Below are 20,948 nucleotides of genomic sequence, written 5' to 3' on the forward strand. Positions count from 1 at the left end.
ATTATTTTGAATTCTGTAAACATGATCACATAACTCTGTAAACAATTTTGTTGAATACTGTAAACCGGTAAAAAAATTTCATATTTTTTTTAAATTTGCATCTAAATGCTACTTTCAATTATTTTGAATTCTATAAACCTTATCACATAACTCTGTAGATAAGTTCATTGAATCCTGTAAATGACAAAAAAAATTCAAATTTTAATTTTTTTTTTAAATTTGCATCTAAATACTACTTTCAAATGTTTTGAATTCTCTAAACCTTATCACATGACTCTGTAGACAATTTCGTTGAATACTATAAACCAGTAAACAAATTCAAATTTTAATTTTTTTCCAATTTTTTTTTTTAAATTTGCATCTAGATACTACTTTTAATTGTTTTGAATTATGTACATCTTATCATATCACTCTATATAAAGTGTTGTTAAATACTGAAAACATAACAACTAATCTCAAAACACACATGCTATTACATCTACCAATGAGACATCATTCTTATCACTAAACAAAATAAATTACCTATAAATAACATAAATGTTTTCCACCAAACATAACATTTCATACAAATCAAAACAAACATGAAGAAGTATAATATAACACTACTTATAAAACATAAATGTTTTCAAATTTTCTCCCTCTTTGATTCTAAGATAGAGTGATCGATGAAGGTGATACACTTTCGACCCTCTGGCATCAACATCATCACCTCCAGATAGCCATCAAGAAATTCTGTAAACATAATACACGAATTCTATAAACCTAAGATAATCTCAAGTTTTTAAAACCCAAAATAACAGGTCAAGAATTCTGTAAACCTAAGTCACCAATACAGTAAACCTAATATATGAATTCTATAAACTTCAAATAAGACAACCTAAGATGAGGCATGCTCAACATGCTTCAACCCCAATTTATAAGTTCATACCCGACAGTGTACCAATGACACTTCTCTTTTGAAATGGGGAACATTTGCTGAGGTAACAAGACTGTAAAGACCCAAGGGTACCATGAGATGTAGTGGCAGCCATTCCTATTTGACAATAAAAGCAAGAGCAAATTAAAGCGGCAAATTCAACTAAGTACTTCAATTTGACATAAACTGATTCAAATCAATAGAAAATATCAATGTAACAAGCTTACATCTGACAAACTGTCTAATCGAAGACCTTCATCAAATCCATGGCTCAAAAGTCGAGAAGACCTTCATAATATTTAAATCATAGAGTTACTCTCTATGAATCCTATAAACCTAATTAAAGAATTATGTACACTGGTAGTTTCCATCCTGTAAAATATAAATCTCACCTCATGGTGCATGCGGTACTGAAACATAAAATACAGGTACATTAGGCACAAAAAATAGCCCCCCTAAATAGCATGTGCACGATCTGTTCAGTCCTAAATAGCCCCCCTATAACTCGAATGAAACACTGAGCCAGCACCCAACTCAAATACAGGTACATTAGGCACAATGCTCATATAAGAAAAAACTCAAAAGACATTCTTTGGAAACCAGAACATGACAGACTGATACAAAAAATCAAATCAAAAATCTAACTCTGCAGTTAAATAAAGGACTAAAAAACAAGCAAGTTAGGATTAAAATTTACATTTGTAGTATTTTTCTATAATTTATTAGCTATTTTTTATAATTCAAAATTTCAAAATACAAAAACTACTATTATTTTTCTGCACAAATTACCATAGATGTCCCTACATTCAAGCATCCGTTAAACATAGCTAAAAAATTATAAAAAATCTAAAAATTAACACGCATATAGCTTTGACTTTCCTCTACATTTCCACAAAAAGAACTAAAAAGTTGGTTCAATGGATCTCTCAGAAATATAATTTGAATTTGGCCTGACAGTAAATAAAGAAAAAAAAAATGGCATTCATCCTTGTAAATAAAATAATGATTAAGAAAAGATTCATCTGTTCACTAAATTAACTTACAGCATGCATTGCCATAATGAATGCACTTACAGTGCTACCATAAGGAAGACGGTAACCTACCATAAGGACGGACAAATCGTGGTTTTAAAAGGGAAAATATACAGCCAAAACAGGCTGCTTCTTGTGTGTGTCTCGTGTGCTTTGTTTAGTTCAATTAATGTTACGCTAGTCATCTACTGTCTACACTAAACATTTTAATATCAACATTCATAACAAGGCCAGTGTATACCAGTTAAGACATACCGTCAGCGAACTGATGGTATTATTTACTGGCAGCAACTTAGAATCAAAACTGATCATGACATCCACTGGTACATTATAGATAAAAAAGAAGGATACAGACAAGGATGGCACGTGAATATATATATGTGTGTGTGTGTGTGTGTGTGTGTGAACTTACCAAATGGACATCAAGACAAGTTATTTTCGTACCAGAAGAAGCATTGACAAGGTCATGATTTCCTAGAAACCAATGCAGGATTAGCAAGTTCACATTAAGACCAGTAAGGGAATAACATGTAACGATTTATAATTAAGGTTCTAATAGCAAAACAATAAGTCTGGATACAAGACCAGAAATCAATGGATATGCTAAGACGCCCTATTTCATCTTCAGATTCAAAATCTAAACAGTTGTACAAGAAACCATCTTCAGATTGAAATTTAGCTTTGCTCTAGTGAAAAACCTCACTGCAGCAGCACATGTTTTGGCCCTGATGCATTTGTACAGACGGGATGGCAGGTCATAGATGAACTGTAATTTTGTAAAAAGGAGGATTTGATATCGGAGTCCACAAAATACTAATGGTGTGGCTTCATCAACTTCTTCCTGACAACCAATAACGCATTTTAACCCCATACGCATTTTAACCTTATGTACTTTAAGCTGTTCCTTAACAACCTATTAGTAGAATATTAGTTCTGAAATATAAAATTTAAATCATAAACTTACTCTCCATGAATCCTATAAATCTAACTAAATAATCCTGTACATTGATAGTTTCAATCCTATAAAATATAAATATCACCTCATGGTTTGGATAAGATTTCTGATAACCTCCCGCAAGGAAACATATACAAAAATCCGATCTAATAATCCCCCGGAAATCCCCTGGAAATCCCCGGACTAATAATCCCCCGTCTAATAAAAAAAAGGAGCATTGGTGGTACTGTATTCTAAGTAGGAGCATTGGTGGTACTGTACTAGTCGGTAAGTTGCAGTATTGGTGGTACCATACCGGTAACCGTAGTTGCAGCATTGGAGTGTACAAGCCAATTAACATGCCAGTACACACAAGTAGCAGGGTTGTATTAAGATAAAAAAGAGAGATTGAAATCATTGATATCCATACTGTAATGTCTCTTTGAGACATTTTATCAAGCAACTTACGTGCACACCCAAAAACCCCAAATTACACATAATCTGTCTGAAATTCACTCACTTAAAGATTCACATACAGTCAAAGGAAATGAACAAGTAAATGCAAAAATCCTCTCATTAATCAATGAAAATGAAACAAAATAACTCACTGCTCCTTTTCCTTCGTGTCGAATCATCACAAATTCATTCTGCTTGTTGTTATGTCGACCATACCTGCATCAGATTTGGACTCATGGGATGCCTACTTGCAAATTTACCTAAAATAACCTGAATTTTCGTCAGTTAATTATTCAACCATGAATTTTGCAATTGACAATCCGTTCAACTCAAATTATGTCCTTTCACTCTCAATTATACAGATTACCTGATCCTTGAGAGCTTGTATTTCTATCTCGATCTCGTGCCTCATCTCTGCACCTTTTATACTACATCTCGTGCCCCATCCTTGAGAGCTTGTATTTCCATCTTGTGCCTCATCTCATCTTGTGTCTCATCCTGGCCAATGCCTCACGGTACTAGTCTAATTCTTCATCCGTACGATCAAGGTCATAGGAATAAGAGAAATTAAACACAGATTGATTAGCGCCAAAGAATTACAGATTGTGCAGTAGAGAAGGGGCCACGAAGAGAGGAGGGAGATCTGATCTTGGAGACCGACTCCCATAAAAGATAGAATCATCGATGAAAATCAGAGATCGTCAAAATTGGAATAGGAGATCGTCAGATTTGGAAAGAACGTATGAGAGATTGAAAACAACGGCAACTCAGAAACTTCGTTTATATAAGGAAAGTGGGAGGAACGGTCGAACCGTTAACATCAGTTGAAACTGCGTCGGCGGACTGTTGAAAACGCGTGAAAATAGAAGGCGGGGATTTTCCGGGGACTGAACGTCGGGGGATAATACCTTTTCTCTTAAAAAATAGCAAATATAGTTTATTTGTATAATATCAAGACCCTTACAAATGAATAATTTTGTCATAGTAAATTTCGATGCATTGATAATTTTCATCATGTATATGAGCTTCAAATTTTTTAATTCTTTTTTTCGTGCATTTCTCCTTGGTGAAATACAACAATTAAGAACATAAATTCAGCCTTTTCAATCTACTCTCAAAAACTTTTAGTGACATTTTCTTTCCAAGTAAGAAGTTTAAGAATGTTATACTCACCTAAATACTTCCGATTGTATTAAAAACAAATAAATAGACAAGTGTTTATTTTTCTATGATTAAATGTACATTATCTTGTAATTAGTTACATGGGTAATAATTAATTGTGTATTTTAAGAACAGCTCGAATAATAATTCAAAATAATAAGTGTGGATTTGCAATAATCAAGTATGCATTTTTTTAATTTTAGATAATAAGTCTTGAAGTTAAAACATGCCAAAATATTTTTTTTGGCTCAATTGATACTAATGATAGATATTAACGACTATATAAAAAATGTAATAAATAGGATGTATTTTATAATGAGGATGGTTAAAATTAAAATGCATAGCTGGTTTTGTGCTACAATCATATCCATATCTTTTATTTTTGTTTTCAAAGTTTAAACAGTTAATTTGAACCGCTCAATATGATCTACATATTAAAATGTAATTAGAGACAAAAAATTTATATTTTCTGAAATTTTATACTATTTTTTTAGATAGGTACAAAATCATTACTTTTGGATCATTCAAAAATAATGATTTTGTACCTATCTAAACAAATAGTAAAAAAAATTAAAGAAATATAAAATTTGATCTCTAAGTATATTTTAATATGTATATCATGTTGAAGAACGGTTCGGATCGACTATTTGAACATTAAAAATTGAGATAGAGATGTGAGATATGGTTGGAACACAAAACTAACAGTGCATTTTAATTCTACTATTTTATAATATTAAGTACACATTTGATAGTTTGTATCAAAGATTTAAATAGTGTATATCACGTCATAGCGGAATGATTAGAAAAACGACACTATGTCCATATAGCGCGAAATAGTGCTAATAGTGTCATAGTTTTTATGGTCTAAAAACGCTATAGCGCCATATTCAAAATCTTGGTTTTTATCAAAAAAAAGAAGAAGAAGAAGATACATATCATATTTTTTAGTGGTCTAGAAGTGTAAATGGATCAGATATTCTTCGATTTAATTCGGATCCGAATCCGAAAAATAATGAATTCGATATCGTCGGATCCGAATAATTTTTGAACGGAAATACAGATACGGTTTCAAATATGAGTTCAGATAATTATCTGCATCCGACTTTTTCTTTTTAATCGGATGATCCAAATTCATCCCCAAAATTTAAGCCGTATCAAGATTATCACGCTGATTCGGAAAAATGATGAATTTGAATATTGTCGGATCCGAATAATTTTTGAACAGATACATATGCGAATACGATTTCAGATTTGGAACCGGATACGAATCCGGTTTCGAATAATTATTTACATCTAAAACCATCTGTATTTATATAATCAGTGTCCGATTTACACCCCCTATTCGGTATCCGATATGCATTTATTTCTCTTCGTATTTATTATTGTTCTGCTTGAGACATAAATTGCACGGAGGATTCTAACTTGTACATTCCATTTATTTCTCTTCGTATTTATTTATTTATTTATTATTCTGCTTCAGACATAAATTGCACGGAAGATCTTACATTTTTTTCAATTAAAAATTGGAGATCAAAACCGCACAACTATTTAATACTTTCATTATAACAACAAAAAATTTTCTCTATTTAAATTTTGAATTCATAACCTCCCACGTAAAAATTATATGTCTTGACCATTAGACTAAATACTAGTTCTTATTTTTTTATAATTGTGTTATCCAGTTTAGTCCAATTTAGCTTGTTTTGCAGCTTTGGAGAACCGAAATTTTAATTTATACCATAATAAAAAAATAAACCAAAACATCCTCATTTGTTCATAATTCGACAAATATCCAGGCTGCTGGGTAGGGGTGCAAACGGGTCGGATATTACCCGTTCGAATCCGAATCTGTATCCGAATTTTTGCGGATTCGGATATTCGGATACGGATAGTTGCGGATTCGGATTCGGATACGGATACGGATTTTTTTTATGCGGATTCGGATACGGATACGGGTTGAGTTTCGGAATCGGATACGGATAATTATCCGGATCCGGATATTTTAATTTTTCGGATATCCGGATATGTTAAGACTTGAGAGAATTTTTTTTGTGTCTATTTACCTTTTGTATTAGAATATCTTTAAAGATGATCTTTTGTGTTGATATTTTTAATTAAAGTTATATTTATGTTGGTGAATTTTAGTTAATTAGATATATATTTTGTAATGGTGTAACAAGTTAATTAGATATATATTTTGAATTAGAAATCCGAATTATATCCATATCTGTATTTGTATCCGAAAATATCCGATCCGTATCTGTATCCATTTACTATCCGATCCGTATCCGTATCCGAAAAAAAAATACGGATACGGATATGGGTTGAGCACTATCCGATCCGTTTGCACCCCTACTGCTGGGTCATTCTGCAGCCTAAAATAATGGGGTTAGCACAACTTTCTACGGTCCCAGTTTGGGGTTCGCACAACTTTCTATGGTCCCAGTTTGGGGTTCGCAAAATGGTTTTGCGGCCCCAACTTTTTCTTTGAGAAAATTTATTAATAAAAAATAAAAGCATATGGGACAACCACTGGCACAAAATGGTTCTGGGTTCCGTATTCCCTCCGCACAAGAACCGTTTTTTTTGTTTTTTAGTTAATAAATTTTCTAAAAAAAAAAGTTGGGGCTGCAGAATTATTTTGCGGACTCAGATTAGAGCCACCTATGCGGACCTCAGTATTTGAGGCCGCAGAATGGCCCAGTGGCCTGGATAATTCTCAAAATACTCAGTATTTGTTTTTTTTTTATATTAGAAATAAAAATTTCGGTCCGGACGATAGAGGAACTTTTTTTTTTTTGTTGTTGCTGAGATCAATGAATTATATCTACTTTATGAGGATTGAGGAGAATTTTGGAATAAAAATAATTGAGGTTTTTTTAATTACTGCGCACACGGTTAATTATCTATTTTTTATTTATTTTCTATCATACGTAATGCTTATACGTAGCATAATTTTATTGACCATCCAATACTGTAATGTCAAATTAATATATATATATATATACATATTAATTATTTGGCGTTTGCTTATAGAAGTGGAATTGAAATCCGATGGTGACATTAGTTATGTTAAAAAAAATATTTATGAATATTTATATTCATTATAATCATTCATGTATCTGAATATCAATAGAATGACAATATGCTAAATTTACATCGTTATATGCATTAATTAATGAAATATTGCAGAGTAAGTGATAGTGCAATCTAGCTAGTTCTCAGAATTGATCCGAGACGCTCAATTCTACACATCAAAATTTTATACGAAATTAAATTTCTACATATATTTTTAACCTTTTCTCTTTTCATGGAATAGGAAGAAATTCTTTAAATTTTGCAAAAAGTTAGACCGTCCGATATAATTAGTCTTTTTTTGTATGAAGATCCTAAAAGTAAAATTTAATTTCTAATAAATTTTTGATATATAGATTAAATTGAGTGGCTCGTAATTAGGGGTGTCAATGACACTCTTTTATTCGTTTATCCGATCCGTATCATATACGAAAATACGGATAAGGGTAAGATTTTTTTTTCGTTAGATTATCGGGTATGAGTAAGAGTAACGATTTTTGTTCGTTATCTTACATATAAGATAATTTTTAAAAATAAAATTATATATATAGATATATATTTGTATGAAGATGATACATGATACAATAAAACTTTATATTTTGTTAAATTTTCATAATACAAATTAGTTGTATTCATTATTTTTTTTTCTTGTTTTGAAAAGTATTATATCGAAAACACAATTTAAGATGTCAATAGTATTTTTTTATCCGTTTATCCGATCCGTACCGTATTCCAAAAGAAGAGTAAGGGTATTTTTTTGTTTTTTTGTTATCATAACGGATATGGGTATGAAAATGCCTCCACCCGACCCGTATTGTACCCGTAGACACCCTACTCGTAAACGTGTGAATATTAAAAATTGAGATTTTGAAGTAATCAAATCAGCTAATTGGTGTTATGGAAATTGATGCTTGGCGCATAAACGAATGAAACTATGCTGATTATGTTCGATAATAGCTACTGAAATTGATGAATTCTTAATAGTATTATACTATTATTTTATTATTTATCATAATATAAGGCAATGAATATATATATCAGTGGTCCTATATGCATTCAAACATCATAAATTTACTAAATAATAATTGTTATCACATGAAGAACACATGATGTCTAACAACTTTATAAGAGAATCTGTTTATAAGAGAGAGACTGATAATGGTTATGTTTGATTGTGGAGCAAGTGATTGAGTAAACTGTCTACTTCACTTTTAAGGAGTCAAAATGAGGAGTAAATTTGAAGGAGTAAGATGGAGTAATATTCGAGTTAATTCGGATTAAGTTACTCCATCTTTTTAGGTGGAGTAACTTACTCTATCTGTGAATTCCGCGGTTAGAGTAACATTATATTATAATTTTCTCTCTTTTCATGAGTTTACTCCACCAAACTCCAATCAAACATGATTTTTTTAATCTACCTTAACTCGGAGTAAGAAATTTCATCTGGATTAACTTTACTCCACAACCAAACATGACCAATATGCATATTGTGGATTAATTCTTACTATGAATTAATATCTTTATTTTTAAAATTTAAACAGTGTTTGAAATTCGGATAAGGGAAATTATTTGTTGTAATAAAGCATACTAACACAATTCGCGAGTTATTCGTGTTTAATTCACGTTTAATTCGTTTATTGATGTTTTCGTACAGAACATCGAATAAAATGCAAAAAAACATATAATACATTTTATTAGCGAATAAAATGCCAAAAAACACGATTTTTTATTTTAATTTTTTTTGGTCTTTTTGGTTTTTTTTTGGCTTCCTTGTGGTACCGAATAATTTCTGAATTATAACTGAATTATTCCTGAATTACGAACTTTTGACCCCACTGAACCAAACCCGAACTATTCATTTGTCACTATGTAATAAAGGGGTATTAAATAGTTGGATAGCTTGACCTCCAACCTTTATTAAAAAAAACTTCAAACAGTCAATCCAAAATGTTACATATGATATCTATATAAAAATATATCTGGAGATCAAATTTTATATGTTTTTAATTTTTTTTATTATTCTAAATAGATAGTCATTTGATTTTTAAAAAAAATAGACCATGCGAAATCAATAATTTTCTACTTATTTAAATTAAAAAAAATGTATTCAAAAAAGTAAAATTTTGTTTTCTAATATATTTCATAGGGAGTTTAAATTAACTGTTTCAACTTTAAAAATAAAAATAAAAATACGTAAACACGGATCAATATTAGGAATAATATTCCAATTCGTAGTACGTATATTAACATACCCTCACTTTTATTTAAAAAAAAAAAATATATATATATATATATACACACACACTAATGTACACGTGTGTCGCGCCATTTTACCATCCAATAAAATAAAGAAAAAAAAGTGGCAGAGAGCCAGAGACACGGTATTTGGTGAGTGAATAAGTCATTGTTACAGAAGAACTAAAAGCATTGGAGCGGATCCAGCTCAGCTCAGCTGTAATGTAACGCCCTCTCTTGACTTTTATTTTGGCTTCGTGAACGGTGCGACGACGGAGCGCAATTTTAGATCTCACACGTTCCTTTTCATTTTTTGTATATAAAGAGTGCCTCCCCCCTCTCCATTTCTCACGACTTGTCTCTCTTTCTCTTTCTCTTTCTCTTTCTGTCTCTCTCTCTCGGGAACCACAAGCGTCAACGCTCTTAGAAGGTAAGCCCTCTGATCAGATCTCAGATCTCGATTTCTTTTCTTCCTTCAACAGTACTGACCTTAAGCAATTTGTTAGAATTAAATTGTCACTGAGGAATTTGATCACATTCAGGAGATTATTGCTAATAGATCTGCTGATTGTTGTTGTATTACGTCGGATCTGATGATTTTTAGTTCGAATTTGAATATATTTGTTCGAGTTTAGATCTTGAGCTATCATTTTATCGTATGATCAAATTGACCTGGCTGTCCCGGCTTCCTAGATTGACGCGACAGCCTCAGTAAAAAAAGATACTAAATTGGATCTTCATGAGTGTTTTTTAAAATTCAACATAGATTGTTTTTAGAGGATAATATGTTAATATTGGTCTGATGAGTTTGTTTATCAGTGTTCTGTGTTACAAACCTGCTGATTTATGTTTATGTATAATTTTATCCTTTTTATAGCCGTTGTTCCAAAAAATTTCTTGACTTCATATCAGAGCAAGATAAACTCATTTGATTAAAAGCCTACGCCTCATGGCATATTCCGGATCTTGCTAGCTATCAAATTGAATCTATTGTTTTTATGTCATGCGAGGGATGTTCTTTTGGATCCTAGCATAGAAATTCATTGGCCCATTAATATCTTACCTTGCTAGTGTAATATTGATATGTGCTGCAATAACCAAAGGGGTAGCGGTTTTCATACTTCTTTATTTGGGAAGTGTGAATTTTATTGGGTAGGTCTGTACTTGAGCCAATAGTTTTTGTTACTCTTAGAAAACAACTATTGAAGAGTCCCAAATCAGTTTAGCTGACCATTCTGGGGCCATATTTCTGAATTGAACAAAAGGACAAATATATCTTTTCTATGAAGTCAGACATTGAATAATTTAATCTTTCAACAGACATTCTAGGTTTGGTCAGAAAGTAGCTACAAAAAATACTTGCAAGTTACACCAGTGGATCAGCAAAATCATAGTTCATGCTGAGATAGTACATCAGAAATTACAACTGGCTCCATTTGTCAATATTTAACAACTCTTTTTCTGCAAATCCACATTCAGGTCAAAATGGTGAAGATCTGCTGTTTGGGTGCCGGTTATGTGGGCGGCCCCACCATGGCTGTGATCGCTTTGAAGTGCCCAGATGTTGAGGTCGTGGTGGTCGACATTACTGCTGCTCGCATTAACGCCTGGAACAGTGATGTGCTCCCGATCTATGAGCCTGGCCTTGATGATGTTGTCAAGCAGTGCCGAGGCCGCAACCTCTTCTTCAGCACTGACATTGAGAAGCACATTGCTGAGGCTGATATCATCTTTGTCTCTGTCAACACCCCCACCAAGACCCGTGGTCTTGGTGCAGGAAAGGCTGCCGATCTGACCTACTGGGAGAGTGCTGCCCGCATGATCGCTGATGTGGCGAAGTCTGACAAGGTCGTGGTGGAGAAGTCCACCGTCCCAGTGAAAACTGCTGAGGCCATCGAGAAAATTCTGACCCACAACAGCAAGGGGATCAAATTTCAGATCTTGTCGAACCCTGAGTTTCTTGCTGAGGGTACAGCTATCAAGGATTTGTTCAACCCTGACAGGGTTTTGATCGGTGGTCGGGAGACCCCTGAGGGACAGGCGGCAGTTCAGAAATTGAAGGCGGTTTATGCACACTGGGTACCAGAAGACAAGATTCTAACCACCAACTTGTGGTCTGCTGAGCTGTCCAAGCTCGCTGCCAATGCCTTCTTGGCTCAGAGGATCTCCTCAGTTAATGCTATTTCAGCTCTTTGCGAGGCCACTGGTGCCAATGTCTCGGAGGTGGCATATGCCGTTGGCACGGACTCTCGTATCGGACCCAAGTTCTTGAATGCTAGTGTTGGGTTCGGAGGGTCTTGCTTCCAGAAGGATATCCTCAATCTGGTTTACATCTGCGAGTGCAATGGCTTGCCAGAGGTGGCTAATTACTGGAAGCAAGTGATCAAGATCAATGACTACCAAAAGAGCCGTTTTGTGAACCGTGTCGTCGCTTCCATGTTCAACACTGTCGCGAATAAGAAGATTGCTGTCCTTGGATTTGCATTTAAGAAGGACACCGGTGACACTCGTGAAACTCCTGCCATTGATGTGTGCAAGGGGCTTTTGGGAGACAAGGCTAAGATCAGCATTTATGACCCTCAGGTCACCGAGGATCAGATTCAGAGGGACTTAGCGATGAACAAGTTTGACTGGGACCACCCGTTGCACCTTCAGCCAATGAGCCCAACAGCTGTGAAGCAGGTGACAGTCACATGGGACGTATATGAGGCCACCAAGGATGCACACGGTATTTGCATCCTGACTGAGTGGGATGAGTTCAAGAACCTCGACTATGCCAAGATCTACAACGGGATGCAGAAACCCGCATTTCTCTTTGACGGCCGTAATGTTGTGGACCCCGAGAAGATGAGAGAGATTGGGTTCATTGTTTACTCGATCGGTAAGCCGCTCGATGCATGGCTCAAGGACATGCCGGCTGTTGCCTAATTTGGAGAGATGATACGAAGGCTCGAGATTCTTTTATAGTTTTTTCTTCTTTGTTTCTTTTAGCTCCAAGGATTTGGTATTTCCAGTAATGTTCTGATATGTTGCTTTTGAAAGCACTTTAGATAAGACTTGAGATCGGTCATTTGTGTCATTTATGTTCTTTTTGGCTGTTTTTACTGTGTTTATACTACTATTTTAGGTACTTGTTTTGTTCGAATTAATAGAGGATTGGATATCTTGTTTATTCTCTTGATTATTTACTCATACGAACACGAGCCAATAATTCAGTTTGTTCATTTAGTAATATCATTGCCTTGTATTGTGTCATCTCACACGCTCCTTTTTTTTTTTTACTGTGTCGTTTCACATACTCCTTTTTTGAATGAATGAAGAAATTCAAATTGTAAACATTATTGTGGTAACGTAATTTTTGCGAGGTTTTTATTCGGATTCCATTGTGCCATTGCTGGATGTTAAGAGATTTGGTTACCCCAAGTACAAAATCTAATTGTACTAAAAATTGAACCTTCTTTTCAGTGTCGACCAGATTTTTATCTGGCTTATTTAAATGTCTAAACCGTATGGTGGGATTTAAATGGTTTTGTTTTGAGAAGTAGGCATGTGCGAATAAAATCTGGTAGAAGTCATTTTCAGGTTGGTTTCAGTAGCTATCTGTTACTTTCTTCAACGAGGATTGATGGTTGGTTTTATAGCATTAATTGCCAACTTTTGTTATTTGAAGTTCCTGCGGTGGTTGTTATATACTTGGTTCAGTGGCGCTCAAACAAAATTTCCCAAATAATAGTGTTCATACAAATCGAAACGGAAAACTGGAATAAAACTCTAGTGATCGGATGATTAAAGTTTCAAAGAGTTGGCATGTTCATTTTTCTTATAACAATTCTCTATCAGTCATCAGATGATGCAATTGTTCCATAACATGGGAGCACATGATTGCATCTCTATCGTTTCATTATTGATGAAGTTGCTAGTTGCAATGTCGGTGCTCTAGTTGAGTGTCATGTGTCATACGTAATTATGCTGTCTCGTATCAGAGCAACCAACTCAGTCTTCTGTCAAATTTTTTTTTTTCTTTAATTGGTGGTTGACTAATTTGAGAGCTGGGAATGAATTTCAGAGTTGGTGTTTCTGTTGTGATGTCCCATACTGTGGTCATGTGGCTCCCATGTTCATTCCAAGTTTTTGAGACTTGTGTATTCCAAGATTGAGTAAGGCTACGGTGCTATGGGTTGCATAGAGGACTACGGTGCTACGGCTCAATATTTGAGTTTTCAAAATTATAACGGTTGATCCGAACCGTTCATTTTGTTCTTCATATTAATATGTGTTTGGAGACCAAATTTTACATTTTTTGGAAATTTTTTATTATTATTTTAGATAGGTAGAAAATCAAATATCTGAATGGTGCAGAATTTTTTAGATCAAATGATTTTCTACCTATCTAAAAAAATAGTAAATTTTTTTCAAAAAATATAAAATTTGGTCTCCAAACACATATTAATATGGAGAACAAGATGAACAGTTCGGATCAACCGTTATAATTTTGAAAACTCAAATATTGAACCATAGCACCGTAGTCCTCTGTGCAACCCATAGCACCGTAGCCTTACTCTCCAAGATTACGCCTCTAGGTGTATAAAGAAGAGGTATAATAATAATATACCCATGTGAGTTGCCTCTCCTGTTGTCTGCCGACAGAAACTAACGAAATGGTCCTTTGTGTGTGTTGTTTTCAGATCAAGCAATTCAACTAGTTGGATGACGAAATTACAAAATTTAAATTGAAATACTGAAAAATCATAAAAAAATCAAATGTAGTGTAATTTCATTTTGAAGAGGGTTCAAATACCTCCATTTTTTATACATCTATCATGCCTCCATTTTTAAAAACTTTAATAACTTAAAATTTAAAATTTAAAAGTCAAAATAAAACCGTTAGATATGATCTACATTATTTTATCTATGCAGTGTAAAAAATCATGACATGTCAACTTTGTTTTGGTTGTCATCAAGAACTTGTAAAAACGTATTAATGTGGATCATTTCTAGACGTTGATTTTTCAACTTATTGATTCACATAAAAAGAAAAGCAAAATGTGATTTCTTTTTTGAGTACATAAATAAAATAACATAGATCACATCTAACGGTTTTATTTTGACTTTTAAATTTTAAATTTTGAGTTATTAAAGTTTTTAAAAATGGAGGTTTGGTGGAGGCACAAAAAATAGAGGTATTTGAACCCTCCTCTTTTATTTTATAAGAAGTTGAAAAATATTAATACATAATACATATAAAATTGAGGAGGGTTCAAACGCCTCCATTTTTTGTGCCTCGATCGTGCCTCGATCGTGCCTCCATTTCTAAATTTTTTAATAACTCAGAATTAAATCTTAAAATTCAAAATAAAACTGTTGGATATGAACTACATCATTTTATCTATGCACATGTAAAAAATTATGGCATTTCAACTTTTGTTTTGGTTGTCATTTTGTGCTTGTAAAAATGTATACTAATGTGGATAATTTCTACACGTTGATTTTTTAACTCATTGATTCACATAAAAGAAAAATCGAAATGTGATAATTATTTATGGGTACATAAATAAAATAGCATAGATCACATCTAACGGTTTTTATTTTGACGTTTAAGTTTAAAACCTTGTGTTATTTAAGTTTTTAAAAATGGAGGCATGATGAAAGTACAAAAAATGGAGGCATTTGAACCCTCTATAAAATTTATAAAATTTAATGAAAATAATTTTGGATTTGTAAGAAGACATGGCATTTTTTTTTTCAAAAAGTATTTTCTGTCTTTGCATTCAACTATTTAATATTTACAGATATCTCATATTCTGATTCAAACATACAACTTCTCATAGCTTCTGTCATATTTAAAAAAAAAAAAAAAAAATTCTCATATGAATGATATTATCTAGATCATCATATCATATCATATCATGTGCATTGCAAAGGATTTTCCATTTTGTGAGTTTTGAACCCAATAAAAGGACCAATGTTTTGAACATGAAATATTCATTCGCATCAATTTTGACAAAGAGTTTGTTTTTTCATTAAAGGGTGCCGGTAACTTTGGCATCTCTCGGGTGTATTTTTGAAAGTCAAATATGCACTTCTTTGCAGAGAGATGAAACTTGTATCATTGTGCTAAATTTATGATTTTTAAGCAAAGATTTTTCATTGTAGTAAAATGATAATTGCTCATCTCTACTGATGAAAAATGAATTTATAAATTATAATTTGGGGTTTCGATTGGAGGATTAAGGGATGACATGAAAGAAATCAAAGAATATATATCGCAGCGAAATCGCAGTGATAGAGTCATGAGTTCCAGCCGAACTATATTTCCGACGAATTTATCTTAGATTTATACACTCTTTTAAAATTTAAAATTTCTGTCAGATTAAAATAAACGGTTCAGATCTCATTATACACCCTACGGTACCTCACTGGACCCGAATTCCTCTTTTATTAGTGAAACTAATAAGGTGATGAATGACATCTTGTAATTTTTTATTTATTTAGTTTAATAAAATTTTGGTAGATCAAACTTATATACTTGAAAAAAAATACAACTTGGTGCTTTTGTATGCCAATGCTTGTTTGTCTACCAAAACAAGATTAATATATGCTGTTCTGAATAAAATGTTGTATAAAAAAAAATACTTTCCCTGTGAAAACCAGCTTGTTCGAAATTCAGTGTTTATATTAAGTGTGATTTGAGGATTTTTTTGTTCTCATATTATAATATTTAATCCATGATGTATATATATAAAAAAAAGAGAAAGCACATTCATAACAGTAGCCTATAGATAAAAATATAAAATATATTTATGCTTTGATAAACATAGTAAAATGACAATCAAATGCTAGTCAGCAACTCAGTATAGCTAATTTCAAAATGCCAGTATGAATTTTCATGCCCTAACGCAAATTTTGATGCATAAAAATAATTTCAAAATATAAATTATACATAAGTACAAATTTGTACATATTTTTCACTTAATAGAAAAATTATATATAAATCATACTTAGTAAACTTTGATCATGTTCAGTCAGATATCAACCAAGCAAAATTCAATCATCCAAGGAACAAAATGTACCTTATAAAAAGAGACGATATCGTTAAGCAACTAACTAAAACGTGCCCAATTAAACGAAACTGTAAGGATTATTATGCATTCCTGATAATTGGATAAATATATTTGTCTCACTTAGTAAGCAATAATGAACTATTACAATGTCATTACACAAAATATAAAAAAAATACGTGAAAGTAAAAATAATTGAAAAGAATCATGAGTTATTATGTATGTACGCAATTAAAGTACCTACTAGCGAATCATACAGATGGAATTTGAACACAAGTTTTCTCACAACTACACAAGCAACTCTAACCACTAGACTATAAACAAATATTTAATATTTTATTAGGGATCTGAACTATATAAAAACTTTAAAAAAAGAATGTTCAATTAAATTTTAATATACATAGTTAAAAAGTTTAGAATCATATGGGTGGCTTATTAGCACCTTTGTAGTACACTAAGATACATCTCTGGTTTAAATGTTTCATGTCTTTCATGTCTTATCGTACTTACGTATTTAATTTTTTTTTTTTTAAATTTAGCCTCCAAGGTTCAAACACATTATAATATGGACATCATGTTGATCAGTTCTTCAGTTTTGTTTAGACTTTGAAAAAAAAATGAAGCAGGATGGGTTACAAATTTCTCTATTAGAGGAGTAATCGCTATTCTATGATATTTGTTAGGAACCTATATCATTCCCAAGACACGGTTCTTAACTCGGGTCTGTTTGTCGGAGTCTTTGGGAAAGAAAAAGGGTATGAGTTGTAAAAAAATTGAACGAACTTTTACTGTTTACGTGAAAAAAAAAATTCAATCCCGCGTAAACAGTAGAGACTGAATTTTTTTTTCTCACGTGAACAATAAAGTTTGGAGCTGTGGCCGAATAGGCCACCTAATGGTTTGAATTTTTAGTTTTAGATCATCTATACTTTTATGAAGCGACTGATTGATTGAATAAATAACTTTAATGGATTAGATTTATTCAGTTATTCCTTTATGTATCTGCAAATTTATCAAAATTCAGACCATTAAAAGTTAGCTGCAATTTGCAACTATCAACAACATCGGGGTCTTTTACAAAAACAGTAACTTATCAGGTCTCATTTTGCATAACAATATTAAAATCCACATGTCAATCCCAATTCCCAGGCTCTCTGCTCTCACATTATCCACACGCGTTTCGCCCCTTCTTCCTCCGTGAGATGAGATCCCAGTAATCCCAGTATCTCTTGTGTGCAGTTTTGGAGGCTGGGAAGGAAGAGATGAAATGAACACCTTGCAATTTCATCAGTGTCGCTCTCATTCATTCCCCCGGTATTTGCCTCTCCGATTCCGACGGCTGAGAGTAAAGGCTGAGAGCAGCGAGGAGAGAAAGCAAGCGAGGATTTTAGCTAGCCGGAGGGAGGCCATGTCTTTCCCAATGGCAACTGATAACAATAGATTAAGCGAATTTTTCAGGGATACAGCTGGTGTTGAAGCTCTCTTGAACACCCGTGCGCTTCATTCCTACCATTCCTTGTCTTCTTCTTCTTCGCCCTCGGCTTGCTTTATGTACAGGTGCACATTATACAAGATCCAGTTCTTCAATTTTGAGGTTACTCCCGTGCTTGACCTGTGCGTAACCCCAACCGATCACGACTGCACCGTTGAATTGCTCTCGTGCAAGTTCCAGGGATCCGATGTAATAGAGCAGCAAAACGAACTCTTCTCAGCTTCTATGAGGAATTATATAACTTGGCAAGAAAATGGCGGCGAGACGCTCTTGGATTTTGATGTCAATTTAGAACTCGTACTGGAGCTGTACACCAGGCCTTTCTCTTTGCTTCCTTTGTCAGCTGTTGAGAAACCTGGGAACCTAGTGATGCAAGGAGTGTTAGATAGACTGGTACCATTGCTCGTTCAGCAGCTACTTCAAGATTACAACTCCTGGTTCCAACTCCAACAGCGCCAAATCCAATCATCTATTGATGATTGATGATTCTTCCTTGTAATTCTGGTTGATTTGCTGCTCTTGTTTTGGGCATGTTCATTGCTTTTGGGGGATGTTGTGATGTGTTGCGATACATTGTAGCCTCTTTATATGTAGTTGCCAAATCACCCCATTGAAAATATTTTCTTGTAGTCAGATTACATATTGTTTGTTAATTCCTCTGATAAGGTACAGCACAGATGCCGAGCTGCTGCAGGAATTCATATCACCTAAGGTAACAGAATATTTCTGCTTAGAACCAGAACGTATGATCTGCACAAATATTGAAGGGGGTTCTGAGCTGAATTGGCCTGGATTTTAAGACGGTTCGCAAGGGTGGATCTAAGGGTTAGTTAAAGGTGGCGAAGCCACCCCTTGCCATCCCTATGATTTTAAAATTTTAATTATACGAATAAAAATTTAATTGAATTTTATCTTTTTTTAAACTTTTTTATAGTCAAGCGACCCTCAATAAATAACATATGTTTAATTGTAATCTAGTGGTTAAAACTCTATTTTATAGTTGAGAGGTCTTGAATTTAAATCCCAACATTTTAATTTTTAACCACCTCCATTAAAATTTTTTAGTTCATAGACATAAATGTTATGTTACCTCATAGGATCGGAGAACAAAAAATTATTCTAGAGACCTTTCCTCTGTGGGCATTTTCTTACAACATGCTTACACAACATTTGACTTGTTTTACTAAACAAAAGAAAAGAATAGCAAAAAGCAGGGGCGGACCCAGTTAAGCCCAGAGGGGGGCAGTTGGCTCCCCCTTCGGATTTTGAAATTATGTGGAGAATTACGGGCCTGGATCAATTCTACTCCTTCCTGGATTTTATTTTGCGCCTCCTCTGAAAAGTCCAAAATTATTTGCTGAAACTCAGTTAAAAAAAAAATAACGGACCAGCATTGAAATCTTCCCTGTAATGTTAACAGGCTTGCTGTTATTTCTCTAACTGTTCTCTCTTTTCTAGCCTGTTTAAAATTTTTATAACTGGCGACTCTTATCTCTCTCTTTCTCTCTCTCTTTGACTCTCCGCTCTAAAAAAAGAAAGAAAGAAAGTCGAACTATCTGACTCGCCTAAACAAAAAGAAAATCCCTCTCGTGCTCTCTGACTATATAATTGCATTTTTGTTCTGAAAGGTGGCAATCCCATGGAGGTATTCTGTCTCTGTTCGAGATCAATTAATTCTTCTTTTTGCTAAATCAAAACTTAAAGACTCAACTCAAGCTTCTTAATTGTGCAACAACAAATGCTCCAACTTTGTAATTGTATGAATTTGATAATTTATTCATCAGATTTTTATTTATATTGATATTTGGTATCAATTTATGGTGTATTCAATTTAGAAACCTAATTTATTTGAATGCTTTCAATTAAGATAAATTTAGGGAAGTAAATTAGAATAATGATCTTTAAGTACCCGATTAGCTAATGAATTTGAATCCGATTCTTGCTCCTTCCTGAAAGAAATCCTGCGTCTGTCCTTGACAAAAAGATGCATAGATGATGAAATATTTTGTTATGGCACCTAAGAACAAGAAGCATAAACTAAACAAGAGAATAAAAATATTATTCCACAGACCATCCGTTGTTGTCATTTCTTACAACAAGCTACGTAACATTGAACTTCTTTTGCCCAAAAAAGAGAGAGAAGAGAATAGAAAAAAGTGCGAAGGTGATGAAACATTTGGTTATGGCCCATTAGAATACAAAGCCCATGGGCCATCTTACCAAATTTGAGCGTCTGAAAGGAATTTCTTCCTTTCAGACCCAACGGGATCAAACGCCGAAACGCGTATTGACTGACTCGAGATCAGAAATTTCCAATATCTCACGTGGTCCACATGTTTCCTTCGTAGCTTAGTCTCAACTCTCAAATGTACCCAGGACATATTCGTATCATATATACCGAGACGAAAAAAAGATTGATTAAGCATATTGGTCCTACTGTCAGTGATATAGATATAATTGTACGATTGTCAACCGGGTGTGATTTAAAATATTCTTATTGCGTGCGCCTACACAATTCGGCCGCCAAGTTGGACAACCAAATGAATCGTGGACATTAAAATTAGATCGAACGGCAGAATTCTAAAATAGG

General features: G+C 33.6%; 2 protein-coding genes and 1 long non-coding RNA gene across 3 annotated transcripts; 2 read left to right on the forward strand and 1 right to left on the reverse strand.

Moving 5' to 3' along the window:
- Window positions 1-486: 486 nt before the first annotated feature.
- Window positions 487-2,013, reverse strand: LOC144552042 (uncharacterized). Its single transcript, XR_013510934.1, has 3 exons — window positions 1,144-2,013; window positions 929-1,033; window positions 487-732 (listed from the first exon to the last, which is right to left on the reverse strand). It is a non-coding gene; the product is annotated as an uncharacterized LOC144552042 (long non-coding RNA).
- Window positions 2,014-9,894: 7,881 nt separating this feature from the next.
- Window positions 9,895-12,980, forward strand: UGD1 (UDP-glucose dehydrogenase 1). The gene is made up of 2 exons (XM_078298994.1): window positions 9,895-10,238; window positions 11,288-12,980. Exon 2 carries the CDS (start codon window positions 11,294-11,296, stop codon window positions 12,734-12,736), a length of 1,443 nt encoding a protein of 480 aa, XP_078155120.1. The 5' UTR covers window positions 9,895-10,238; window positions 11,288-11,293; the 3' UTR covers window positions 12,737-12,980.
- Window positions 12,981-18,028: 5,048 nt separating this feature from the next.
- LOC144551152 (DUF1997 family protein, putative (DUF1997)) lies at window positions 18,029-18,991 on the forward strand. The gene has a single exon (XM_078298995.1). It carries the CDS (start codon window positions 18,134-18,136, stop codon window positions 18,839-18,841), a length of 708 nt encoding a protein of 235 aa, XP_078155121.1. The 5' UTR covers window positions 18,029-18,133; the 3' UTR covers window positions 18,842-18,991.
- Window positions 18,992-20,948: the final 1,957 nt, after the last annotated feature.

This window comes from Carex rostrata, chromosome 3 (genome assembly GCF_964058835.1).
Source record: "Carex rostrata chromosome 3, lpCarRost1.2, whole genome shotgun sequence".
Taxonomy (NCBI): Eukaryota; Viridiplantae; Streptophyta; class Magnoliopsida; order Poales; family Cyperaceae; genus Carex; species Carex rostrata.

Excerpts from the sequence above, each read along its gene's own strand:
- LOC144551152 (XM_078298995.1), top strand. The coding sequence starts at position 18,134 with ATGAACACCTTGCAATTTCATCAGTGTCGCTCTCATTCATTCCCCCGG.
- UGD1 (XM_078298994.1), top strand. The coding sequence starts at position 11,294 with ATGGTGAAGATCTGCTGTTTGGGTGCCGGTTATGTGGGCGGCCCCACC.